Source organism: Sus scrofa, unplaced genomic scaffold, assembly GCF_000003025.6.
Source record: "Sus scrofa isolate TJ Tabasco breed Duroc unplaced genomic scaffold, Sscrofa11.1 Contig981, whole genome shotgun sequence".
NCBI classification, from domain to species: Eukaryota; Metazoa; Chordata; class Mammalia; order Artiodactyla; family Suidae; genus Sus; species Sus scrofa.
In genome coordinates this window covers 25274-53171 of record NW_018085364.1, presented here as the reverse complement: position 1 = coordinate 53171, position 27898 = coordinate 25274, and the positions used below count along the sequence as shown (strand labels likewise).

Here is a 27898-nt window from a genome sequence, read left to right as displayed (position 1 = left end):
GCCAACTCTTAATTGCACTTCTAAAAGCTCATAACCTGCCCTGAGTAACCCGCTGGCTTCCCAAAGCGCTAGGACTTCCATTCCCAGAAGGGCTTGCGGTGCTCCCTGGCATCCATTTCAGGTCCCGCCCCCTCGCCGCCTGACCTACCGGGTTGTGGGGGCGGGGCCAAAGGAGTTCTCCAACAGACCCCTCCGTGGGCTGAGGGGGCGGGGAAATTGTCCAAGGAGCCCCTCGGTGGAGAAGCCAAGACGCTGGGAGGTTGCTGGTGCAGCTGCCTAGGGCGGCGTCACTGAGCCGCGCCAGCGGAGCCAGGTGCAGCCCCGCTCCTCTCGCCTGCCTTCTCTGCGGCTCGCTTCTTCACCAGGCGTCCCTCGAGCCTTTTCCATGCCCCCGGTGGACGCAGCCCTTCGCACCCTCCACGCCCATGGCCACTAGCCTGAGGAGGCCGTCTTTTACCGCCTGTTCTTCCTCCCTTCTGGACGCGGACGACGAGGGCGTGCGTGGCCCTTGTGAAGATGCCTCTCTGTGCAAGCGGTACCTGCGCGGCGCCGGGAGGTTAGGGGCTGGCTTCCCCTGGGTGGTGGGGCCTAGGTGGGAGGCGGGCCTGTGTCTTGGGAGTGGGCTTTTACCCAAAAGGTACGCGTTCCCTTGTGGGCCATCTGTGATCCCCTGCTCAGAGCGGGGACTCATTTACTTGACTAATAATATGTAACGTTTGTTGTGTGCCTGGCACAGTATAAGCCTGGGATGCCTTGACTGGGATAAGGCACTGAAGAAGGTGGGCGCGGACTGGGCCTGGACACACACTTGAAGGAAATCATAACTGCGGCCTTGATGGGTTCGGAAGAGAAATGCAGGTTCTTGCTCTTGTATAAGTTAGATTCCCCTGGGACTTGTCATGATCCCCGTCGTGCTCCTGAAACCCAGGCTGGTTAAGGGGGGGAATGGCCTGTCCAGGGCCACATATTTGCATGCCGAGCCTGTATTCTCCAGAGCTCTGGGTTTTGCTAAGGGAGGCTAGAATTAGGAGTGTAGTGGAGGCTGTGTGTGTGGTGGGGGGGGGGTGTGCGTGGTGAGCACAGGTGTGTGTCATGTACCTGAAGGCGTGAAAAAGAAAGCATGACGCTTGAGTGTCCTCCACTCGTCCTGTGTTCAACAACAATTCAGAGTTTAATTTGTTCCAGGCCCTTCCTTTTGGCGAGTTGGTGGTGTTTTGTGATGGAGAACTGGTAATGAGCAAGTTTGAGGTGGTGTCTGAACTCACTCCAGTTGGAAAGGCCAGGAGGCAAACAGTTACCGGGGTAGCAACATAGTTACAGTTTTGTGCGGAGTGCTGAGAAAAACAACGTGTTCTTGGAGTTTGTAATTGAGTGGATGATGTTCGCCTGAGAAGAGAAGACCTAAAGCAAGAAAGGAAGGAAGGAAGAGAGCAAAGAAAGGAGGGTGAAAGGAAACAGGGATGTAGGAGGGTGTTGTGGCAGAGCAACTGAATGTCCTTCCTGGAAGCTGGGGCCACCTAGGGACTGCCGTTTGTGTTGGTAGTATTGGTTTATGTAATATTTGTTGGTAGAGTTCCCCGGGGGTGCAGTGGGTTAAGAATATGGCCTTGTCACTGCTGTGGTTCGGGTCACTGCTGTGACAGGGGTTCAGTCCCTGGCCTGGGAACTCCCACATGCTGCCGGCTCGGCGAAAAAAGAGAAAAAAAGAAGTTGTTGGTAACAATTTTGGCTACGTTGCTTACTTTAAAACAGGGCAAGTTTGGTATAAAATAGTTCAGACTCAGCAGTGCAGAGAAATAGTGTAATGCGGGCCTGCCTTTCCTTGACCCTCTGTTGGATAGTTGTCATAATTTGAGCTCTTCTCTGCCTCAGTTTGCAAGGCCCGCGTGTCCTGAGACCGCTTCACATTGTGGGGAAGGTAGGGTTTGGCACTGCGGGGAATCTCGTTCCCAGGCCTGAGTGCCCATCGGCATAGCCTGTGGGACTTTGAAAAGAAAGGCAGAGGTGCTCAGGGCCTACTCTGGATCCTGAAGATGCTGAGTCAGAATCTTCTGACATAGGTTCTGGGGCCATAAAACCCGGACCTGTTTGCCCCCTGGATGCATTTCATCCAAGCTTTGTTTGCACCGGGTTTTCTCTTATGTGAACAAACCAGGCAAAGAGATGGTGAGAGTCATCAGGTGAATGACTGTGGACAGTGTCCAGGACCAGTGACGTTCAAGTTCTGTGGTTCTTCTGCATCTTCAGGGGAACATATTAAACCGTTACGGCTTGTCACAGAGTCATCTTGTGACTCCTTGCAGAATGGTAGGCCCTTTATTCTCTTTCTGCCTCTGTTTCCTCGTCTGTAAAATGGCTCTAAGAAGAGTTCCGTGGTGGCCCAGGTGTTAAGGATGTGGAGTTGTCACAGCTGTGGCTCGGGTTTGATCCCCAGCCTGGGACTCTCTGCCTGCCACAGGTGTGGACAAAATAAAATAACATGAGATAAAATAAAACAAAATAAACTGGGGGTAATAATGGTAACGTGCCCTTTGCATGTGAGAATCCAATGAGATAATCCATGCAAAGGTTAGCAGAGGATCTGGCCCTAAGTGAAGCCTTCGATAAATGCTTATTGCTAGTTTTTTTAAAATAATTAATCGATGGGTTATTTTTGGTCACCCTGCGGCCCATGGAGTTCCTAAGCCTAGGATCAGATCAGATGGTTGTGACCACAGCTTTGGCAATGCCAGTTCCGTTAACACTGCGAGTGGGGTTGGGGATTAAACCTGCCTCCTGGAACTGTGGGGATGTCCCTGATCCCATTGTGCCACAGCGGGAACTCCTCTTATGGCTAGTTTTGATTTCCCTGCAGCCTGAATATTATTTGTTTGAAGTCACTGATGTAGCTGCGAGTCAGGTGGTTCCTGCCCCCCTGAGTTACAGCTGTCTAAGGTCCCTACAAATCATGTTTCAAAAGCCAGTTAGCTCCTGAGTTAGGTCTGTAATTTCTGCTTGGATTTGCTGCATCCTTTGGTACGGAGCCCTCCTGTGCAAGATAAATACCGTTAATCTGTCTCAGAGGGTAGCTGTGAGATTAAGTGTGGAGCCCTTCCCACAGTGCTTGGCACATAGTAGGTGTTCAGAATGAGTCATTGTTAGCATCCCCACCCCCTTTGTCCTCCTCCTCCTCCTCATCTCCATCATCCCTCCTACAATCCAGAAGTTAGAACTCTTCTGATGGGATGTACTGCTTTTGTGTGTAACAATACTGGCAGGTGGATGATAATTTTTTCCTTAAAGTATAGTTGATTTACGATGTGCCCATTTCTACCATCCAGTCCAGTGACCCAGTCCTACATATGTTGCCTTTCTCGTCCTATCTTCCATCATGGTCTGTGCCAAGAGCCTGGACAGGGTTCCCTGTGTTACACAGCAGGACCACATTGCTGGTCTATTTTAAGTGTAGGAGTGTGCATGTACTACCTCCAAACTCCCAGTCCATCCCGCTCCCTCCTGCCTTCCCTTGGCAACCACAAAGTGTCTGTTTTATAGGTGGGTTCATTTGTGCTGTATTGTAGATTCTACCTAGAAGTGATGTTTGTGGTATTTGTCTGTCTCCTTCTGATTTCACTTGGTATGGTAATTCCTGGTTGCATCCATGTTGCTGCAGATGGCATTATTTTGTTCTTTCCTATGGCTACGTAGTATTCTATTGTGTATTTATGTGCCATGCCTTTTTGATGCATTCATCTGTCAGTGGACCTCTGGGTGGTTTCCCTGTGTTGACTGGTGGGAATGGGGCTGCAGTGAGCATAGGGGTGCATGGATCTTTTTGAATGCAGGTTTTGTGAGTAGAATTGCTGGAGCATATGGTAGTTCTGAATGTAGTTTTCTGAGGCCCCGCCGTACTGCTTGCCCCAGTTTACATTCCCACCAACAGGGTAGGAGGCTTCTCTTTTCTCCACACATTCCCCAGCATTCGTTATTTGAAGACTTACTCATGATGGCCATTCTTTTTTTAAAATGTTTTCTTATTATAGTTGGTTTACAATGTTGGGTCAATTTCTGCTGTACAGCAAAATGACCCAGTCGGCGATGGCTGTTCTGACTGGTGTGAGGTGGAAGAGGATCTGTTTTCCTAAATCAGGAGTGAGACGGAGTATTTTTTCTCTGGTCACACTCATTGTTTTTGTTTTTGTTTTTGTTTTCTTTTGGTGGGGGGCACACTCGTGGCATGCTCCAGTGCCTGGTGCAGGGCTGGAACGGGAGCCACAGAAGTGACTGTGCTGAATCCTTAGCCTGCTGTGGCACCAGGGAATTCCACTGTCTGAAAACTTCTGATTAGAAAGTTGCTCTGTTGTGAATGGATTCAAGGCTCCGCAAGCTTGCTTTGCAGGTTAAAAACAGATTTGTTGCAGGGATGTCCGAATTGTTTTAGTCTGTGCTTCCGGGAGCACCGTGTGAGCAGCTGCGGTCCAGGAGGAAAGCAAAGGAAGGGATATTAGCAAGAGGCGTGTGTGTCTGAGTGTGCCCCTTTTCATCAGGAGAGCAGGAGCTTTCTGGGGAGCTCTGCTCTGAAGACTTCTGTGAACTAAGAGCTCTTTAGCCAGAGTTAGGACACACGGCCCCACTCCTGGGTGCAGCACAGTGTGGGGAGGTAGACTTCCTCCTAGTGCAGATGGATGCCTCAGACAAAATGGGGGTCCTCCTAGGAAGAAGAGGGACTGAGACCTGGAAAGAAACCTGGGAGGATTAGCTACAGTCCTCATCTTTTTTTTCCTCCATCTAGAATTTCCTCAGGTTTTTTGTTTTTTTTAGGTCATACTGTGGCATGTGGAAGTTCCGAGGCTGGGGGTGGAATCAGCTGCAGCACCTGAGGCCTTTGCCACCCCCGTAGCGATACTGGATCCTAGCCACATCTGCCTCCTAGGCCAAGGCTTGTGGCAAGGCCAGATCCTTAACTCACTGAGCAATGTCAGGGATCAAACAGGCACCCTCACAGAGACAAGGTCAAGCTCTCTTTCCTTTTCCTTTTTTTCGTTTTAGGTCTTCTGAGGGTCACACCTGTGGCATGTGGAAGTTCCCAGGTTAGGGGTGGAATGGGAGCTGTAGCTGCCAGCCTGTGCCACAGCCAAAGCCAAGCCAGATCTGAGTTGTGTCTGTGACCCACACTGCGGCTCACGGCAAGGCCGCATCCTTCACCTACTGAGAGAGGCAGGGATTGAACCCCTGTCCTCATGTGTCCTAGTCGGGTTTGTTACCACTGAGCCACAACAGGGACTCCCCGATGTCGAGTTCTTAACACGCTGAGCCAAAACGGGAACTTTCCGCTCAGGTATTCTTAAGACAGCAGAGCGCGAGAGAGAGGTGGCAGGTGTGAGGGAGAGAGGGGGAGATAATTTATACAGAACATGAAGGTTCAGTTTGATGAGTGTTGACAGTTGAATGTGTTTGTGTATCACTGCCCAAAACAGGATATAAAATATTTCTAAAACCCAGGAAGTTCCCTTTTAGCTCTAGTTTGTCTCCTTACCCTTACTTAGCAAATATTTTCTGATTCTGGCTACCCTGAATAGATTTGCCCATTCTTGAGTATAAGATAAATGGAATCATGCAGCATGCATTCTTTTTGTGTCTCTTTCACTCAACATGTTCTTGGAGATTCATCCATGTCTCACACGTTGTCAAAGATAAAACACGCATTGTCACAGGTGAACAAAGCTGGATACGCGTGTTAAAGTGGTAAGGTTAGATTTTAATCAGTAAGAACGATTGCAATGCAGAAAAGAATCCAGTATGAACTCAACCCAACTCCAGTTTGTAGAGAGAGTGTTTTAAAGGGAGAGTGAGGGAGGAAGGAGGGGGAAGCAGGGATTCATTGGAGTCAGAGAAAAAGCACAGAACGTGGGGAAGAGGGGGTTGGTCCCCGTGAAAGCATCTGGCTTTGCTAACTGGGGGACAGGGTGTTACCTGGAGCAAAGAGTAAGTTCTTTTGGCAGCCTGGAGTTTTCTCAGGCAAGCAAGCAAGCCCTCTAAGGGGAACGGGAGTCATCCTGGCGATGTGGCCTTGAGCTGTTCGCAGCTGAGTTCAAGTTTGCTCAGGCCTTTATTATGTTCTTTTTTTTTTTTTTGTCTTTTTGTCTCTTTTTCTTTTTGCCTTTTCTGGGGCCAATCCCATGGCATATCCGAGATTCCCAGGCTAGGGTTCTAATTGGAACTGTAGCCACCGCCCTACGCCAGAGCCACAGCAATGCAGGATCCAAGCTACATCTGCAACCTACACCACAGCTCATAGTAATGCTAGATCCTTAACCCACTGAGCAAGGCCAGGAATTGAACCCGCATCCTCATGGTTCCTAGTTGGATTCCTTAACCACTGTACCATGATCAGAATTCCAGGCCTTTATATTCTAAGCCCAGGCAGAGGTCTAGTGGAGGAGCAGGTCAGAGGAGGCAGGCGGCAGATTGGTCAAGGAGAGAATTGTGGTCAGTGTCAAATCATGTGCTCCTTTTTGTGTTGTGGTGTGAACATGACATGATTTGTTCTGTTTACCTGGTGGTGCCGATTTGAGTTGGATCTAGTGTTTGGCCATTGTGAACAGGCTGCAGGGAACATTGTTGTAGCAGTCTGAAATGTCTCTTGGATAGATATCTAGGAGTGGAATTGCTTAGCCATAGGGTGGGTATGTATTTAACTGCCAGACGAATTGCCAGACGAATTTCCAAAGTGGTGTATCAGTTTGCAGTTCTCACTGGCAATGTATTCAAACTGCAGTGGCTCCATATCCTTGTTAAACATTCATTGTTGTCAGTGGATGTGAACTAGTGTCTCATTTTGATCTTAAATGACATTTCCCTGGTGACAAATGCGTACTTCTCAGGTGCTTATTGTGAATGGACTATTGGAGTCCTTTGTCCATTGTTGCTGCTGGTGATCACATTGGGTTCACCTTATTAGAGGTCATGATACATTCTGGCTAGGACTCCTTTGTCAGACACGTGTTGTGAATAGATGTGCATGCACAGGAAAATGAGAATTTGAAATATCATTTACAATATAGCATTACAAAAGACTAGCTGTTTAAGTCCCAGTCAAAACTCTAGCTGTCTTTTCTTTTTCTGTAAGAAAATAGCAAATTGAATCTAAATGTGTGTGGAAACCCAAAGAATCTGGACTAGCCAAATCAAATATCTTCAAAAGAAGAGGGAATCTGGGGAACTTACACTGCTTATAGTAATTGTAAAGGTCCGGTTAAGCTACCGGGATTTTAGGATATGAATGAGTCCCAGCTCCTTGTTTGAAAAGCGCTGTTTCAGACCAGGGAGCAGGTGTTCTCTGTTCTCCTTGGACAGCCTGGGCTTGTAGTGAATTGTGTCCCTTAGTGAGTCCTTTGTGTGTGGCTGTGTGGAGTTGCTGCCTTGAGTAGCTGCATATGCATGCTTTCTCCTGGGTGTGTATGGATGTGCAAACATGGATGGGAGAGGCTGGAGTGGGGAGGGGTTGATGTGTTTGTACCAAATTGAGCACCTCTTGCAGTCAAGGCAGCAGGAAGCCTTGTTGCTGGATGTGAAGAAAAGGAAGGAAAGGAAGGATGTGATATGTGTATCGAGGAGCTGACAACCTAATGGGTGACATCCAGCATATGCCCCCCTCCTGCCCCACATCTTAAGTTTGGACTTACTTATCAAGCAATGTGGAAGTCGTTGTGTTAATAGGATATCACTTAGTTTGCTTTAAGCTGCAAGTAGCAGAAGCCCAACTCCATTTGGCTTAAGTTGTAAAGAGCTGTATCATCTCACTGTTACCTCGCTCATATTCCTAGGGACATAGAGAAGGCTCCAGGCCATGGAACATGATGAAGCCTTAGGGATCCAGGTTCCTTCTATGACTTGTCATTTGTCCTCAGGCTGGTTCCACTCATTGTGGCAGGAGACTTTCAGGGGCCAGCAGGGCCTCAGCTCCCCAGGTTGGAACAGTCTCGCTTTAAATCCTGGTAGGGTAGATGAGGATAGAGTTTGGGCTTCCTTAGCATTTCCCAAGTTGTAGCTGCATTGCGTACATGTTCCTGGTTTCCCTCCCTTGACCTGCTTAAGGGACAGGAAATGACAGGTGTGTATGAATCCGGAGAAATTCCTTGGGAGTTATTAGTGATGTTGGCCCACTCTTTTGGGATCTCCCTTCCCCTGGAAACCGCACTCTTGGTGGATGAAATGGCTCTGAACAGCTCTGGCCAGTGCGTTTGCTGAGTGAATACATGGTTGCAGGTCTTCTGAATGGTGTAGGACGTGGGGTTACTTGATGTTCAGGGTCCTGGGAATGGAATGTGTGATCTGAGGGAAGAAACGAGCATGGTGGGCACTGTGTGAGGGGCAGCGTCTGGGAGTAGAAAGGTGGATGGAGAAGCCTGTTTATGCTGGTGCTGGGGCCCTAGGTGGGACTTGGCCTTTGAGGTCAATACATTATTTCTTGTGGCTCCTTTACTTGGGTCCTGGGAACTTGGCCATGGAACCTGGCCTGACCTACTCTCCTCACCTGCTTCTTTTTCCATTGTTTCCAGATTTGCGGTGAGCATTGGCTACTGGCAGGACCCTTGCATCCCGCATTTGGTGAGACTGTCTAAAGCGAGGAAGGCCCCCGAAATTAACAGAGGCAAGTGACCCTCTCCCTCCCCAGCATCTGCTCATCAACTGAGAGGTCTGAGGTTTTAGGGATTAGGGATTCCTTCTTGGTTTTTATTTTGTTGTTGTTGTTAAATTGACTGCACCCTCAGCATGTGGAAGGTCCTAGGCTAGGCATCAGACCATTACCACAGCAGTGACCTGAGCCACAGCAGTGATAATGCCAGATCCTTAGTCTGCAGAACCACCAGGGATCTCCTAGGGATTCATTCTGGAAAAGAGAGTGCTTTTGTGCACACTTTCCAACTTCCTCACCAGCACAGTGTCTTAGGAAATTGTATTTTTTGGCCATACCCGGGACCCTCTGTCTTATGAAAGGTAATCTTTGTTCACCTGATACATGATAAATGTACACTCTTTTTATTTTTTATTCCTCTTGGGGTGAGGTTGAAAATGATTTTTATATGCTTAGAAGCCATTGATCTGTCTTTTACTCTGAACTGTCCACATAAGGGATTATTGTTGTTGTTGCCACCTTGTTAGAATGTTCATAACACTCTCAGGTTCTGCAAGTAACATCGTTCTTTTTCCTTTTCTAGGGCCACACCTGGCATATGGGCGTTCCTGGCTAGGGGTCAAATCAGAGCTGCAGCTGCCAGTCTACACCACAGCCGCAGCAATGCCAGATCCGAGCCTTGTCTGCAGTGTACCCCACAGCTCTCAGCAGTGCCAGATCCTTAGCCCACTGAGTGAGGCCAGGAATCCAATCTGCATCCTCATGGATCCTAGTCAGGTTCTTAACCTGCTGAGCCACAACAGGAAGTCCTCGGCAAGTAATTTCCATCAGTGAAATGGAAGGATTTGAGACAGGAGTGTGACTTCATTTCAGCCGGATGGAGAAACTGTCCCAGGAGTGTAGTTCCTGGGTGTGCAGGGCAGCTTGGCCCTCATGATGGGTCCTGTAGGTCGGTGCTGTACGAAATGCAGAGAAACTTCTAAATGGTGACTCCTGAGAAGAAGGATGTGGTATTTACTTTGAGCTGCGGGTGAAGCCAGGCATCAGTTAGGTTGGGCAAGGCCTGGCTACGAGGCCTGCAGCCTCCCCCCTGGGCTCTGGAGGCAGATTGCCTCGTGAATGGTCCAGAGGCAGGGACCCTCCATGGCCAGTGGCTCAGTTCCCCCTTCCTTCTTTCTTCTCCTGGGTTTGCATCTGGAGATTGGACCTGCAGCCCAGCAGGAGAGGGCTTCCCAAATGTCTGCCCTGAGGACATATTCTTGTCCCCAAAGGGAATCCATTGTGGATGAGGTTCTGTAAAATACAGTGAGAGATGCTTTGCAGGGTTCCCGTTGTGGCTCAGTGGATTAAGGACCTGCTGTAGACTCTAGGAGGATGTGGGTTCAGTCCCTGGCCTCACTCAGTGGGTTATGGCTCGGGTATTGGCCAAAGCTGGAGTGTAGGTCCCACGTGTGTCAGGGTTGCAGTGTGGCGGTGGCTGTGGCATAGGTTGGCAGCTTCATCTCTGATCTGATCCCTAGCCTGGGAACTTCGAGATGCAGCTGCAGAAAGAAAAAAGAAGAAACAAAGACTTGCTAGCAGAATGTCATGAAAAGACATGCAGAATAGAAGCCTAACTTATTAGTAGCTTCAGCAGATATAAAATCCCTCTGTCAAACTGCAGTACAAGTTTCCAAATGCTGCTCTCAAGTTTTATTCTTGAAGTGGTGACACTTGAGCAGCAGGCCTTCCGAACAGACAGACTCTGTCTTCCTGTCCCCCTTCGGTGTTTCCCAGCTCCTCTGTCCCAGCTGCCCCTGCCCCAGAGCTGAACAAGGCCAGTCATTAGGCCGCCACTGGCTTGTGTCCCCCCTCCCGCCTGTGATGCCACGTTATCCACACAGAGGCTCTAAGCCAGACAGGGTGGGAGCGAGGGGACCGCGATAAGAAGTGTGGCTTTCTGTGCTCTGACATCCATCTGCCCAATTTCCTGACCCCAAAACATTATTTTCCATGTGCTCTCACAAGTTTGATTTTTATCACAGGACTGAGTCTCTTTCACTGGAGCCCGAAAAAGCACATTTCCAGGAGGACCATTTAGATCAGATGTTTTGACAGAAAACATTTTTCCTTTCTTACAATATAGGCCATCTTATTTTTCTTAAGCTGGTTAATTCCACCCTTAAGGAGCTCATACTTTTGTGGTTGCAGTAGTTTGTTTTTTTTGTTTGTTTTTTTTTTTTAGTAAGAAAGGAGGGAGATTTGAACATCATTTCTCCCAGAAAGTCTCCAGATAAATACTGACCCTGAATAAGGATAGCATGTGTCTTGCTCTCCTAGCGCAGTGGGCCCTGCAGGGATTACTTCCGGTGTCACCAAGTGATCGTTTGCTTCTCTGTCTGTCTATAGGATATTTTGCTCATGTCCACAGTGTCAGTCAGCTTATCAAGGCGTTTCTACGGAAGACAGGGTGCAACTGTCAAATTCTAAACCTTGGGGCTGGGATGGATACCACCTTCTGGAGGTTAAAGGTACATGAAAATGTCCCCTCTTCTCTCTCCAGGGGATTAAACTTCATTTTGCAAAATTACCTGGTTAGGAAACTTGAAAAATAGATATATATGTTGAAATGTTTGGGGGAAGACACAAACAGTTTTGTATCATTTGGAAATCAAAGTTAACAGAACAAAGGAAAAAAATAATAGGGTTATCCCAAAATATGCAAAAATGCCATTAGACAGGAGTTCCTTGGTGGCTCAGTGGGTTCGCCACTGTGGCTGGAGTCACTGCTATGGTTTGGGTTCATTCCCTGGCCATGAAACTTCTGCATGCCACAGACAGGGTCAAAAGAACATTTTATTTTTTTAAATGCCATTGGACAAAATTTGCCACAGTGAAAAGCAAAAACATCTCAGAAACCTGAAGCAAATATAATAACTAGTGGTGAATTACTCAAAACTCACCCCCTTGAGATCAAGAACAAGTATACTGATTATCATGTTTTATTTAGCATTTTAGGGAGGCTTTAGCCAGGGTAATAAAGCAAGAAAAAGATAAAAACAAAGGCATAAGGATTGAAAAATAAGCATCACAAACTGCCATTTTTCACAGACTGCATCATTACATATTTATGCTGAGAGAAATCTATTGCTAGTGTGTTAGAATAAATTAGTCATTTTAGCAAGATCACTAGGTACAAACTCAAGAAAAAATCAAGTGTAATTCTAGATGCCAAGAACAATGGCATCAAGAACATCAAATGCTGAAATATAAGTTCAATGAAAGATGTGCAAGATCTGTACATAGAAAACTGAAAAATTGTTAATATTAATGAAGGCATGTGCAGTTGCACTGGTATAATACTTTTATGGATTAGGAGGTTCGAAACTTTTAATCCTCTCACACTGAGTCACAGATTTGGCAAAATCCCAATTAAAATCCCATCATTTCTAATGATTTTTAAATTTCTTCTTCTGCGTGCTGTCACATGGGGGTTTTGTTTTGTTTTTTGTTTGTTTGTTTTGGCCACACATGTGGAATGTGGACGATCTGGTCAGGGATCAAACCTGCACAATTTTTATTTTTATCAGAGTACTGAGTCCCTTTCACTAGAGCCAGAAAAAGCACATTTCCAAGAGGACCATTTAGATCAGATGTTTTGACAGAGACATTCATTTTTCCTAAGTAACGATATAGGCCATCTTATTTTTCTTAAGCTGGTTAATTCCACCCCTAAGGAGCTTGTACTTGTTTTGGTTCCAGTAGTTTTTTATTAGTAAAAAAGAAAGGAGATTTGAACATCATTTCTCCAGAAAGTCTCCAGATAAATGCTGACCCTGAAGAAGGATAACGTGTGTCTTGCTCTCCCAGCACAGTGGGCTCTGCAGGGATTACTTCCTGGGTCACCAAGTGATCGTTTGCTTCTCTGTCTGTCTCTAGGATATTTTGCTCATGTCCACGGCATCAGTCAGCTTTATCAAGGTGTTTCTACGGAAGACAGGATGCAACTGTCAAATTCTAAACCTTGGGGCTGGGATGGATACCACCTTCTGGAGGTTAAAGGTACATGAAAATGTCCCCTCTTAACTCTCCAGGGGATTAAACTTCATTTTGCGAAATTACCTGGTTAGGAAACTTGAAAAATATGTATATATATTGAAATGTATATACAAAAAAGATGCAGTGTCACCGTGTTTGAGGTTCCCCACCCCCAACATCACCCATCAGCCTGGTACTGGATCCCAGCAGGGCCCTAGTGGAGACATGTGGGTTGGTTCTCACCTTTTGCTCTTAAGCCGCCCTGTTAAACGGGGTTATAATACACATCTTTGGGTACATTTCCCTCAGTGTCTGGGGCACTACATCAAGAGAAAAACTTCTGTGCCAGTGGAAGGAACTGCTGAGACCAGGAATGTGCGTTTGTCCTTTGGACAGTAATGTAAGGTCTTTGGTCATCCTAACAGTCTTCCCTAACATTTGGCGCCTTGCAGGGCTGGGTAGTGATTTCACGATGCAGAGCCCCTTTGGAGTCATTTGGCAATTTGTTTCCTCCACTGCACCATTAGGGTTGAAGGGCAGGTGTAATGACACTCCCAGGAGAGCAACCCTGGGGCCAGTTAGTGGCAGAACCAGGATAAGGTTCTGGTGTTTGATTCCTGGGCTGGAATAGTATCACCAAACCTTTTCCCTGTAGATATGTCACTAATTGCATTTTCTTTCTTTCTTTCTCTTTCCTTCTTCCTGCGTGTGTGTGTGTGTGTGTGTGTGTGTGTACGTACGTGTACAGATTTTTCTTGGTTCTGTCAGGTCGGTCACATAACAGTAACAGCCACGTGCGTTTCCCCAGATTTCTTGCAGACTTAGACCAAGAGAAACTGTAGAGTGGAGAGGCATGTAGGCGTGACCTGACCCACAGTATCTATTTTGTCCCTCAGGAGCTCACTGGATAGGTAGGTCTTTGGTGATCAGCGCTCCCAACCTTTTCCTTCCTTGAGAATCTGTAGCCTCTACGTGGCCCTAGTGTTTACAGTTTGCCTCTGCAGTCTTCCTTCTGGAGAAGATAACTAGCACATAGGAAGTGCTTTTACACAGAGGACCTCATGAATTAACCCGAGAGCTATTGTGGTGTGGAGGGGGGGCAGCAGCCAGGCACTTACACATATGTGGGAAGTGGGGCTTTGAAGGTTTGTGTCTTCCCCCAAATTAGACAGCCCGTGGTACTGGGACATGAAGCAAATGCTGCCCTCTGCCTATCAAACTGCAGATTCCCTTCTTTTTCCTATGCCCTCAGCCCTGGGGTTGTTAGGGGTGGGGTGGGGTGGGGTGGTCTTTTCTGTGTCTCAGCTGTGTCTCTATGTCGTGCCCCCGGTGTGGTGGAAGCATCTGGAACAGAATGTGGTGTAAGAGTGTGTGCACTGCTGGTGTTAAGAGGGGCTGCTGGAGAGATCCTGCCTGTGGCTGACACCCTATGGATGTGTTCATGTGGTTTGCTTTCCTACTCCCATCTTGGAGGTGGGTTAATAACTCTAAGCGTGAGACTTTAATTTCCGAGCAAGGTACATCGGGGCAAGGTGCCCCTTCGAAGAAAAAGGTTGTCTGTTAGAGAGAAAAGAAGGGGAATGGCTTAGGGCCTCAGAGTCCTCTGTGGAAGTTTTTTTCTTTTGTTTGATGATTATATGAATCTGAGTGGTTTTTTGTTTTGGTTTGGTTTTTTTTTAGGACCCTATCCCCAGCCTACGGAAGTTCCCAGGCTAGGGGTAAAATTGGAGCTACAGATGCTGGTCTCCACCACAGCCACAGCAACGCCAATCCAAGCCACTTCTGTGACCTACACCACAGCTCATGGCAACACCAGATCCTTAACCCACTGAGGGAGGCTAGGAACTGAACCCGTGTCCTCATGATTCCTAGTTGGGTTTGGTAGCCACTGAGCCACCAAGGGAACTCTTGAGTTTTATTTTATTTTATTTTTTTTAATTTAAAATTTCTCCCTTTCTCTGTGTGTGTGTGTGTGTGTTTAAATGTTATGCCGGCTTGCTCTTTGAGAGGAGAGGCTGTACAGGACAAATCCAGCCCACCATGTATTTTTGTAAATCAAGTTTTATTGGAATATGGCCACTCCCGTTTATGTACACCTTATCTGTGGCTGCTTTAGCACTCGGACTGCAGGGCTGAGCAGCTTCGACAGAGACCCCCTAGCCTACACAGCTGTAATGCTTCCTTTCTGGTTCTTTCCAGAATGTTTTCTAAGCCCTGTCTTAGAGCTTTATATCTCTGTAAAAGGGCAGGGAAAGTCTGTCTGTTGGTCCAGTTGCCTCACACTTCTTCCCCCTGGGGTGGCCCCCCAGCCACACCTGGAGAGGCTTAGACAAGAGTCACAGGCTTTCAGGGACCATGGCCTTGAGAGCTACTCCATCAGATCCCAGGGGCCTAAGACTGACAGTCCAATATCCCCATTTCCAGGCAGCAGCAAGTATGGGGCAAAGAATAAAGGGTGAGTGAAACCCTTTAAGGGGCCTCGGTTCTCGTGTTCCTTGAAGAACGTTTCTGTGCAGCCAAAGGATCCAGAGCCCAGGGGACGCAGTCTCTGTTTGGGGGCCTGTGAACTGGGTGACCACCTTGGGTCTTTGTCTCAGTGCCACCCTTCCTGGTGGCTGTTCCTGGCCGCCCCCTGGTGGCTGTGCTCGGCCTTGGCAGCCTTCCCTGCCTCAGGTGCCCTGCCAGCTCCTCAGAGGGGAGAGTCAGAGGAGCCGGAGAGAATCACTGAATCCGATGTTGAGGCATCCCTTGCCACAGCCTTTTTGCCCCTTTCTCAAGGCTGACAAAGAGGACATCTGCATCTGAGCAGCTCCAGGGGTGCCTTTTGGAGGCTTCCTTCTGCAGGGATCCCTCCCTCAGAGCTCTGATGAGGAGCAAGTGTGCGCGTGCCCGGGCAGGCCCCTCAAACTGTCAGACGTCCTGTGCGGATGTAGGATGCTGTGCTGTCCTTCTCGGGGTCCTCAGGGTCTCCTGGAGTTTTAGAGTCTTAGTCTTAGAGGTGTGGGGGCTGCTGTAGGTTGAAAGGGGTGGTGTTTCAGTTTCCACAGCTGGTGAGGGAGCTGAGGAGAGGATGCCTTCGAGAATAGGCAGTGGGGCTGAGCAATTTGCTGAAAATTGATTTCTGTGTGTCGTATAACTTTTTACTGAGCTATAATTGATTTATAGTGTTGTGTTAGTTTCAGGTGTATAGGACAGAGATTCAGTTATTTATGTGTATGTGTTTGCCTTTAGCTTATTCCAAAATATTCAGTATAGTTCCCTGTGCTATAGAGGAGGTCCGTGTTGGTTATCTGTTTTATAGGTAGTGGAGTGTATCTGTTTATCCCAAACTCCTGATTTGTCGCTCGTCATCCCCTTTCCCCCTTGGTAACCATAGGTGTTTCTGCTCTGTGGGTCTATTCCTGTCTTATATTTAAGGCCATTTGTATCTTTTGCGTTTTTAGCTTCCCCATAGAAGCTATATCCTAAGATTGGATGTATTGTGTTAGTTTCAGGTGTATTACACAGGGATCTGACATTTGAATATGTTCCGGGCTGAGTGACTGATTGGACAGGGAGGAGACGGGAAAATTCTGTCATGACCAGCAGGGGACTAGATGTGGGTGTGGTCAGTGACTAAGCTAGGAAAAGCAGAAGGGGGATGCAGGGCCCTGTGTGTGTGTGTGTGTGTGTGTGTGTGTGTGTGTGTGTGTGTGTGTGTGTTTAACACTTTTGTTAACTGAGGTCACAGGGGAAAATTACTGTGCGTCCCTAACCAGGACCTGCGTCTACATACCTATGTCTGTAAATGGTAGAGGCACACACATGATGCCCTCCTCTGCGTGTCCCTCTCCTATTTCCTCAATAATCCTCACAACCCCATGAGGTGTTATCAGTTTCTTTCCTTTTCCAATGAGGAAACACTGGCCCAGGGAGTTCATGACTTTCCCAAGGCCTCCCAGCAAACAAGTGGTGGAGCTGGGATTTGAACCCTGTCTCCCCAGGCCCAGCGAGCCTTCTCTTTACTGCCCCTCTGTTCTCCACCATCCTGGAAAGAAATCCGTGCATCACAAAATAATACTTACCTCATTCCATGGGATGCTTTCGGATATGTGCCATTTCTCTGTTATCCCCAACTGCTGGTCACAATGCCCCACATTGATGTCTTGACTCTAATAGGTCTCAAGCTGCCTTTTGGGAAATCCTGTGATGTCCTGCTTCCAAACCAGCTTTTAACACCTCCCTTCATCCCTCCCCATCGCCACTCTGACACTTCAGGTTCCTTATCATGTCTGTTTTTTTTTTTCTTTTTGTCCTCATCACTTCTTAGCTGGACAGCTCCAATGACCTTGTTTCCCTCCATCCATTCTTTATACTGACATCAAAGTACTTTGGAAAGCACATTTCTTTTTCTCTATCTCTTTGTCTTTATTTATTTATTAATTTTTCTTTTTGTCTTTTCTAGGACCGCTCTTGAATAATATGGAGATTCTCAGGCTAGGGGTCTAATCAGAGCTGTATCCACTGGCCTACGCCAGCACCACATCAATGAGGGATCTGAGCCAAATCTGTGACCTACACCACAGCTCACAGCAATGCCAGATCCTTAACCCACCGAGTAAGGGTAGGGATCACAACCTCATGGTTCCTAGTCGGTTTTGTTAACAACTACGCCACGAAGGGAACTCCTCTCTTTGTCTTTTTAGGGCCGAACCTGTGGCATAGGAAGTTCCCAGGCTAGGGCTTGAATCTGAGTTGTAGCTGCCAGCTTGGACCACAGCAATGAAGGATCCAAGCTGCATCTGCCACCTCCATGGCAGCTCACAGCAACAATAGATGCTTAACCCACTGAGTGAGGCCAGGGATCAAACCCGTATCCTCACGATTCTAGTCAGATTCATTACCACTGAGCCAAAATGTGAACTCTTGAAAAGTACATTTCTAACCATATTGTTCCCGTGATTGAAAATCCTAAAGTCCCGCCATTGCTCTTCGGGGCCTAGTACTTGGTTCATGAAGATGATGGCTGAAGGTGTGAGTAATAGATAACTGTATAAAGATTTCTATGTGTGTTTTCTCAGGATGAGGATCTTCTACCAAGTACATCTTGGAAAGTCGATGTTGCAGGGATCACCACGAGGAAGCTGCACAGCATCAAGTAAGTGTGGCTTTGGCCGGAAGCCAGAGCCCCGTGGCATCAGAACCAGCTCCTGGCAGACAGCAGGGCTGACTGCGGGAGACCTCACGTAGGCACTGCCTTCCTTTCCTGGCCTCTTCCCTCTCTCCCTGTCCCTTGACTCTCATTGCAGTGTGTCCTGAAGTCTTCAAAATGAAATAGACCCTCTCCTGGGCTTTCTGTCCAAGAATGTAATTTCTCTGTCATTGAAACAAGTGACCTATCATAGTTTAGTGATCTGAATTTTTATGTGTATTTGGCTTATGTCTTCACCCAACAGGGTACAGAAAGATGCCTGGCTCAGACTAGATGTGTTGTAAATATTGTTGAATGAATCCTTGGGGGGCTGAAGTGAATCAGTGATCATATCTGAGATATTGGGGGGGTTTGCATTCTGAGTCTAGTCTTCAAGGAGTTTGCCAAGCTCTAAGTGGTGAGGTTGCTGCTCTTTGCCCAGAGCTGTCGTTTGCCGAGTCCCATGGGACGTGCCTCATTTGCATTGTCTCACTCAGTCCTCAGAGCCCACTCATGGAGTAAGTGCTATCATTAGCCCCTTTTATAGGTGAGAAAACTGAGGCTCAAAGAAGTGCAGTGAACTTGCCTCAGGTCACCTGGCTAGAAAGGGGATGGAGCAGGGATTTAAACCCTGACCTCCAGACCAAGGTTAAGGTTTCCCAATGGTTTTAACCTACAGTCCCTCCATCCTTTTTATATTAGTCATGTCAGTCAAGTCCTAATTCTTATATTTCACAATTTTTTTAAAATTTATTTATTTATTTTTCCACTGTACAGCATGGGGGCCAAGATACACTTACATGAATACGTTTTCTTTTCCCCACTCTTCGTTCTGTTACAATATAAGTATCTAGACATAGTTCTCAATGCTACTCAGCGGGATCTCATTGTAAGTCCATTCCAAGTTTTATCTCATATCCCCAAGCTCCCGATTCCTCCCACTCCCTCCCTTTCCCCCTGGGTGGCCGCAAGTCTATTCTCCAGGTCCATGATTTTCTTTTCTGTGGAAATGTTCATTTGTGCTGTATATTAGATTCCAGTTACAAGTGAAATCATAATGGTATTTATCTTTCTTTCTGACTATTTCACTCAGTATGAGTCTCTAGTTCCACCCATGTTGCTATAAATGGTATTATGTTGTTCTTTTTTATGGCTGAGTAGTATTTCATTGTGTATATATATATCACATCTTCCTAATCCAATTATCTGTTGATGGACATTTGGGTTCTTTCCATGTCTTGGCTACTGTGACTAGTGCTGCAATGAACATGCAGGTGCATGTGTCTCTTTTAAGTAGAGTTTTGTCTGGATATATGCCCAAGAGTGGGATTGTGGGGAGCTGAGAAAATGCAGGGACTCAAAACAAGGACCTTGCCTGATGGCAGAAAAACCTGAAGGCAGGTTCTTAACCAAGAAAGGGAGCTCACCTGAACAGTACAAGCTGAAGGTGGGCTTCTGGTCAGGAAAAAAACTCACCTGAACGGTGCATGCCGAAGGTGGGCCTCTGGTCAGGATAAAAGCCTACCTGCATGGTACAAGCCGAGGGCAGGCCTCAGGTTACTCAGCTCTCACTTTGATGTTGATGGGGAAGATTTGGGGCTTTCCTGGGAAAACAGTTTCCATGTTTGCATTGGAGAACATGGATTGTTTCTCGAGTAACCTAGTCTTTCCTGCTGTTTTATTTGCTATTCAGTTTTTCTCAGTCTTTCCTGATTATTTACTTATTATTTTTATTTCCCATTCTTATTGTCCTGTGGTGATTTGTAACAATAGTATAATAAAAATTTCATCCTGAAGGACTTTTCCCCTATTTAAATCCAACTTAGTTAAAACATAGTGTTTATCTATTAACTAGTTATATAGTAACTTTAGAGTTAGGATTTTAATGAGGTCCATAGAAGTTAGCCATATCTTATCCAAAAAACCTAGCTGTGAGTTTTGTCTTTGATTTTAAAAGCTTTTTAGTGATAGCTAGTTTAATTAAGTTGGTTTATATTTACTCACACTGTCTCCCTGCCATAACGCTTTGAAGATAAACACCAGTCTACAAACAAAGTTTGTAAATGCTAAATTCTTGTGTTTTATGGCCTCTTCAAAGTACTCACTAAGTTTACTTAAGGTCGAGATCTTAAAACAGGATGCACAGCTGCTATACCATGTGATAGTTAACCAATATACTTTAACACTGTAATGTAATCTGTAGTGAAAAACTATCTATATAATCAACCACTGTTGCCAATAAAGTTTGAGTAGTCCAGCGCCCTGAAAGAAGAGACAAAGAGGCTGTCTCCGATGCAAAAGCCAATGTCCGTCCATCTTCTTCAGGAAAAAGTGTACGCTCCCTGGCCGCCAGAGCGGGCCTCCAGCAATATGGAAGTTCTATGTATACATTTCTAAGGTATCTCCAAACTGTTCTCCATAGTGACTGTACCAGTTTACATTCCCACCAACAGTGCAGGAGGGTTCCCTTTTCTCCACAACCCCTCCAGCACTTGTTATTTGTGGATTTATTAATGATGGCCATTCTGACTGGTGTGAGGTGGTATCTCATGTTGGTTTTGATTTGCATTTCTCTTATAATCAGTGATGTTGAGAATTTTCTCATGTGTTTGCTGGCCATCTGTATATCTTCTTTGGAGAAATGTCTATTCAGGTCTTTTGCCCATTTTTCCATTGATTGATTGACTTTTTGATGTTGGGTTGTATAAGTTGTTTATATACTCTAGAGATTAAGCCCTAGTCGGTTATATCATTTGAAACTATTTTCTCCCATTCTGAAAGTTGTCTTTTTGTTTTCTTTTAGGTTTCCTTTGCTCTGCAAAAGCTTTTCAGCTTGATTAGGTCTCATGGGTTTATTTCTGCTCTTACTTCTATTGCCTGGGGAGACTGACCTGAGAAAATATTCATGAGGTTGATGTCAGAGAATGTTTTGCCTATGTTTTCTTCTAGGAGTTTGATGGTGTCTTGTCTTCTATTTAAGTCTTTCAGCCATTTTGAATTTATTTTTGTGCATGGTGTGAGGGCGTGTTCTAATTTCATTGCTTTGCATGCAGCTGTCCAGATTGTCCAGCAATGCTTGCTGAATAGACTTTCTTTTTCCCATTTTATGTTCTTGCCTCCCTTGTCAAAGATTAATTGACCATATGTGTTGGGGTTTATTTCTGGGTTCTCTATTCTGCTCCACTGGTCTGTCTGTCTGTTTTGATACCAGTACCACACTGTTTTGATGACTGTGGCTTTGTAATGTTGCTTGAAGTCTGGGAGAGTTATGCCTCCTGCTTGGTTTTTGTTTCTCAGGATTGCTTTGGTGATTCTGGGTCTTTTGTGGTTCCATATAAATGTTTGGATTGTTTGTTCTAGTTCTGTGAAAAATGTCATGGGTCATTTGATAGGGATTGCATTGAATCTGTAGATTGCTTTGGGTAGTATGGCCATTTTTACAATATTGATTTTCCCAATCCATGAACATGGAATATCTTTCCATTTCTTTACATCTTCTTTAATTTCTTTAATTAAAGTTTTATGGTTCTTGGCATATAAGTCCTTTCCCTCCTTGGCCAGGTGTATTCCGAGGTATTTGATTTTTTTGAGTTGCAATTTTAAAAGGTATCGTATTTTTGTATTCCTTTTCTAATATTTCATTGTTGGTATATAGAAATGTGACTGATTTCTGAATGTTAATCTTATATCCTGTTACTTTGCTAAATTTATTAATCAGTTCAAGTAGTTTTTGGGTTGAGTCCTTAGGGTTTTCTATGTGTAGTATCATGTTGTCTGCATACAGTGACAGTTTGATCTCTTCTCTTCCTCTTTGGATGCCTTTTATTTCTTTTGTTTGTCTAATTGCTGTGGCTAAGACTTCCAAAACGATGTTGAAGAGCAGAGGTGAGAGTGGGCATCCCTGTCTTGTTCCAGATTTGAGTGAGAAGGCTTTCAGTTTTTCTCCATTGAGTATTATATTTGCTGTGGGTTTGTCATAAATGGCTTTGATCATGTTCAGGAATGTTCCCTCTATACTCACTTTGGCAAGAGTCTGGATCATGAATGGATGTTGGACTTTGTCAAATGCTTTTTCTGCATCTATTGAGATGATCATATGGTTTTTGACTTTTCTTTTGTTAATGTGGTATATGATGTTGATTGATTTGCATATGTTGAACCATCCTTGTGAACCTGGGATGAACCCTACATCATGGTGTACGATCCTTTTGATATGTTGTTAGATTTGGTTGGCTAAAATATTGTTGAGAATTTTTGCATCTATATTCATCAAATACACTGGCTTCTAGTTTACTTTTTTGGTGGTATCTTTGTCTGGTTTTGGAATTAAGGTGATGGTGGCATCATAGAATGTCTTTGGGAGTGTTCTTCTTCATCCTTTCGAAAAAGGTTAAGGAGGATGGGCACCAGATCCTCTTTGCATGTTTGGTAGAATTCACCTGTGTAGCCATCTGGTCCTTGGGTTTTATTTGTAGGGAGTGTTTTTATGATGTATTCAATTTCATTTCTAGTAATTGGTCTGTTCAGTTGGTCTGTTTCTTCTTGATTTACTTTTGGGAGGCTATAAGTTTCTAGAAAGTTGTCCATTTCTTCCAGATTGTCAAATTTGGTGGCATATAGTTGTTCATAGTATTCTCATATGGTTTTTTTGTATTTCTGCAGTATCCGTTGTGATTTCTCCTTTTTTATTTCTAATTTTGTTTATTTGGGTTCTTTCTCTCCTCTTCTTAGTGAGGCTAGCCAGGGGTTTGTCAATTTTGTTTACCTTTTCAAAGAACCAGCTCTCGGTTTTATTAATTTTCCCTATTGTTTTTTGAATCTCTGTTTTATTGATTTCCTCTTTGATCTTTATAATTTCCTTCCTTCAGCTGACTTTAGGTCTTTTTTGTTCTTCTTTTTCTAATTCGTTTAGGTGGAGGGTTAAGTTGTCAATTTGAGATCTTTCTTCTTTTTTGAGGAAGGCCTGTATTGCTATGAATTTCCCTCTGAGCACTGCTTTTGCAGTGTGCCAGAGATTTTGAGAGGTTGTGTCTTCATTATCATTTGTCTCCAGGTATTTTTTAATTTCCTTCTTGACTCCCTCATTGACCCATTGGTTTTTTAGTAGCATGTTGTTTAGTCTCCATGGAGTAGGTTTTTTCTCATTTCTTTTCCTGTGGTTGATTTCTAGTTTCATGCCATTGTGGTCAGAGGAGATACTTGAAATAACTTCTATGCTTCTAAATTTGTTGAGGTTAGCTTTGTGTCCCAATATGTGGTTGATTCTTGAGAATGTTCCAAGTGCACTTGATAAGAATGTGTATTCTGATTTTTTTGGATGTAGTGTCCTGTAGATGTCAATTAAGTCTATCTTTTCTATTGTTTCCTTTAGGATCTCTGTTGCTTTACTGGTTTTCTGTCTAGAGGATCTGTCCATTGATGTGAGCAGGGTATTAAAGTCTCCTGCTATGATTGTACTCCCATCAATTTCTCCCTTTATGTCTGTTAATATTTGTTGTATGTATTGGAAACTCTCTAAATGCTTCTCCTGAGTAGAAGAGATAAACCAGTTATAGTTTATTCAGATAATGGAACACTGTACAGCAATGAGGTTTTACAAACTTGGTATGCAACCAGATTGATAAATCTCAAAAATACAATGTTTAGTGAAAGAAGCCAAATATAAAGAAAGCATATTCTTCACGAAGCCATTACCTAAAGTTCCAAGACAGGCAAAACAAATTTGTGTTGACTGAATCCAGGGTTGTTGTTTTCCTTGGGAGATATTAACTAGTAGGAGACTTAATTTAGGGTCTTTTGAGGTATATTGATGTTAATTTCTGCATCTGTATTCTGATGATGTAAGGGTGGGTTTATTTTATGAAATTTCAACATGTCCTTATCTTTTGAATTGTGCACTTTTGGGATTGAATGAGTCTCAACAAATATTGATAGTGGTTATCTCATTGCTGGGTTTGCAGAATTCTTTTCTTCTTATACTTCATTTATTGCTTGAATCTTACTATGAGCATACATTGTCTTCTCACAAAATATGTATTATCCATCTCACAATTTATGACATTGTTTTTCTTCAAGTTTATCTATAAAATCAAGATGTTAGCTGTTTGCTTGAAGACCCTTCCACATGTATTCAATTAATCAAAATTAGGAGTTCTAGTGTACACCCCTAGTGAATAGATTGCCATTAGTTGGTTAATGTATCAGCAATGATATATAGTGTATGTTTAAAGACGTTTTGTCTTTGGATTTCAGTTAATGAACACAAATGAGAAACATAATCATGGGAGTATATATGGAAAAATTAAAAATGATGCTTTTGTCTAATGACACTTTTTATGAATTGAGGATATAATCTAATGGATCATATATACTTGCTTCTATAAGTAGATATTGATGTATGGACAAAAGCATTTTTCAGTGACATTGTCTTTACAATAAGGAATATCAAATAAGTATTCTTTCACTTCATACAATAAGTGCTTGAAATATAGTTGTAAAAAAGAAAAAGTAAGCAGTGGATGGTATGGATATATCTATAATTTTAACAACATTCTACAGAAACAAAGAACAGTATGGGCAGGAAAAACTGCAAAAAATTTTTAGAAGATTCAGGTTGAAACTAGAATAATATTTAAACAGTTTTAAATAAACAAGGAAGTCAATAAACTGTTTATAGAGTCAAATAATAAATAGTTTTGCCTTTGTGGATCAGTCTGTGTGACAACTAATAACCTCAATATTTGTAGCACAAAATCAGCCACAGATGGTACAGAGACATGTAAACAAATGTGAAAGTTTGTGTCACAATAAACTTTAACAAAAGAACAGGTGACAGACAAGATTTGGTCCACAGGCCCCCGTTTTCAAATTCCTAAAATAGATTACTATGGGACTTAGATTCTGAGCTTTTTTGATTCTGATATGAAAGAGTCATTTATATTATAAATTTTTAATCCATCACACAACTCTTTTGAATCTGTGAACTTATTTAAGTATTTTTATTTCAATAAAAACTTCCTAATTTTGAGTGTTTTCCCCATGTTTAACTGATAACTCAAGATTCTGTGGTGTAATTAACATGGAATTTTTTTCTTCCAGCTAATCAGGAAAACAAAGAAAATCAGTTTTGTGCCATTTTGTATATGCCATTGATATTTACTAAATGGATAATTAAACTATGTAGACAAATATTTTGGCAAAAATTTATGATGAATTTAAAAATGAATAATTTGGTATGTTTTACCATACGTGAAATATCTCGTCATTTTTTCCATTTATTTTCCTCCCACTTTCCTTTTCCTTACCTTTTATACTTTGTCTCTTTTCTTTATCTAACTTCTCCTCCTGAGAAGTTTGCACTTCACTGAATGTGATCTTTAATAGAGCTTATCGCAGAACGAACTAGGCAGCAAATTATCCTGGTCTTCATGAAACAATTCAGATTCTTCTATCAAATCAGCCAAACACATATGTAAGGAGGAGTGGTGAAGATGAGTGTACAGTCTGAAGAATTTATGCCAACACTAAGAGACTAAAAGAAACCAAGGCATAAGCAGTTTCTTTTCCTTCTTGCTTCTAATCACATATGATCCATGATACATCACCATGCTCCTCAAAATCCATTAAAGTTCTCAATATATTTCTATTGGAAAAGGGCCATGTTCCTAGCTGAAGAATATTAATCAATTTTCAGAGAAAGTCATACAGAAACTTCTGCTTAAGAAGTGGTATTAAATATAAAAATGCATTATGTCATTGTAGACAAAGATATTAGTAATATATTTATACAAACCATGGAGAAAACCACAGAAATATTCTTTAAACCAAACCAAAGTAAATTATTTTTAGTAGGATCACTTAAACATCAATAAACTCCTCTAATGAAAGCATGAAAATGTGATAAGCTATGAGGAATTTCCTTCCAAAAATATGATTTAGTGATATTCAAGATTTGATGAAAGGACAGTAATCATAAAAATATGTTTCTATTGTAAGGCTTATTAACCTTGAGAAAGAAGGGTTTATTTATTTAATATGCAACCATTTAATATTTTTTAGTCCTTGGAAAGTTTCATGATAGAAAGCAAAAATGGGGCTTGTGATGACTATTACAGTATATACTAGGACTCAGGAGAAAGCAAGAGAAAACCCTTGTGGACCAAGTGCTCCTTGTTTTCTCTCAATATAGTCCTTCAGGACAGATGTTAAAACTCAGCCCTGAGGACAAGTGGTCCATGACCTAATGCCTTTTTGCTAAAAGAGTAGAGGGAAAGGTTAGAAGTCATATGCCAAGTACGACAGTAGTGAGGACATTGAGGACTGTGGGAATCACAGGGCAGAGTGAAGTATAACCAACCATGAGAGACAGAAATGAGGCCCTGCCGCAACTGATGAGAGCAAGATCCAGGCAAAGCAGGCTGCTCACCCCTGATGCCCACTGAGAAGTGGAGAAGTGCCTCCAAGGTGCTAAACATCGGCGGCAAAGACATACATCAACAGAGCTATGACGTTTAATATATCTATGGATACCTTTCTCAAAAAGGCATTAGATCACAGGCCAAACAACACCCTTAAAGAATGTCTCTGCATTCGTGGTTATAACCCATTTCCAGATAGGTAGAGGGTCTTTTCACTCACACATACACATCCTCCCCCCTCAGAAGAACTTACTGTGACCTTACATTAATGAGGTAGTCATCTCAGTCAGTACTAAATCATCACACATACAGCTTTAACAGTAGTTTCAGTCAATCTCTCAGAGTAAAGTTTGAAGGCTTAACTAAATAAAGTCCAAAAGTTGTTCATAATTTTTTTTACCTATGAACATTTTGTGCATATTTTGTATTTCTTCTTTGAAAATATAATGTCATGGCCATATCAGCTTGGGTAACAAGATGACAATACAGTTCATTTTCAAGAAGTCTGCAAATCTGGGAGTTCTTGTCGTGGCTCAGTGGTTAACAAATCCAACTAGGAACCTTGAGGTTGCAGGTTTGAACCCTGGCCTCAGTGGGTTAAGCATCTGGCCTTGCCATGAGGTATGGTGTAGGTTGCAGACTCGGCTCAGATCCCACATTGCTGTGGCTGTGGTATAGGCTGGAGGCTACAGCTGATTGGACCCCTACCCTGGGAACCTCCCCATGTCTTGGGTGCAGCCCAGCAAAAGACAAAAAAAAAAAAAAAAAGTCTGCAAATCACTTGGTTATATCTGAGCAAATACAATTTCCTTGGCATCAGCCATACAAATTAAGTATTTTTTCTTCAAAGAAGAAACAGAGTCAGAATGAACACATAATTATAGGTTTATTTTCCTTGGGATTAAATCTCAGATATTGGGGAAAATCCTCTTCCCACCAAACCCTAGAGCAATCTCTTTTTCTTCTTGGGACAACTAAGTGTTTCTTTTCTGCCATTGCAGAAAAGATGTAACCAGGAAGGACAAACCTGACTCTCTGTTAAATCTATTCCTTTAGCCCTAACCTCTGTGCTCACTTGTCTGTGTTTAGTCATGCTGGCCCTGCACCTCTTATAAAAGTATGTTGCTGAAAATGAGAAATACACAGGATAGTCCATTCTCAAGGCTCTGATCTGTGAAGGTATGTAACACTTTTCCATTCACAGAGAAAAAGTTGCAGAGAATAACCTTTGTCTTTTTGGATGTTCACAGAACCATTGTGACCAGACCTACATGGACAGCTGCAAGAACAAAGAATTCTGGGAGAGAGGACAAGATGGCGGAGGAGTAGGGGGACACGCTCGCCCTCTCCCACAAACACAACTAAAAAAGCACATCTACAGAATAAATGACTCGCACAGAACAGCAACCAATTGTTGGCAGAGGAACCTAAACTCCAATAATGGCAAGAAGTTCGTGACATTATTGGGCAGAACGGGAGAAAAGAGGAGAGTGAGAGAAGGTGAATCCCAGCGGGAAGGGCGCTCCCGAAAGGGAATTGCGGAGGAGAAAGGGATCCCGCACCCTGGAAAGTCACCTACCGGGGGAAAGATCAAATGAACCAGAGGAATCTTCAGATGCAGAGAAGAGTGTAGCAGTAAGTTGGAGTACGGAAAAGCCGATCAAGAACCCAACGGAC

General features: G+C 43.9%; 1 protein-coding gene across 3 annotated transcripts; it reads left to right on the top strand.

Annotated features, from left to right (window-relative positions):
- The first annotated feature begins 174 nt into the window (after positions 1-174).
- Positions 175-27617, top strand: LOC100625764 (leucine carboxyl methyltransferase 1-like). Of its 3 annotated transcripts, none has more exons than XM_021082513.1 (6): positions 179-535; positions 8541-8632; positions 11006-11127; positions 12536-12658; positions 17695-17771; positions 27472-27617. In XM_021082513.1, exons 1-6 carry the CDS (start codon positions 426-428, stop codon positions 27548-27550), a joined length of 603 nt encoding a protein of 200 aa, XP_020938172.1. In that variant the 5' UTR covers positions 179-425; the 3' UTR covers positions 27551-27617. The 3 variants fall into 3 exon arrangements, with proteins under 3 accessions (XP_020938173.1, XP_020938172.1, XP_020938171.1); XM_021082512.1 differs by having other exon boundaries at positions 179-556; XM_021082514.1 differs by lacking the exon at positions 12536-12658 and having other exon boundaries at positions 175-556.
- Positions 27618-27898: the final 281 nt, after the last annotated feature.

Bases quoted from the DNA above. Each gene is read 5' to 3' on its own strand.
- LOC100625764 (XM_021082512.1), top strand. From the start codon at position 426: ATGGCCACTAGCCTGAGGAGGCCGTCTTTTACCGCCTGTTCTTCCTCC. The intron at 557-8,540 runs GTTAGGGGCTGG...CATTGTTTCCAG, and splicing joins TACCTGCGCGGCGCCGGGAG to ATTTGCGGTGAGCATTGGCT. The intron at 11,128-12,535 runs GTACATGAAAAT...GTCTGTCTCTAG, and splicing joins CCACCTTCTGGAGGTTAAAG to GATATTTTGCTCATGTCCAC.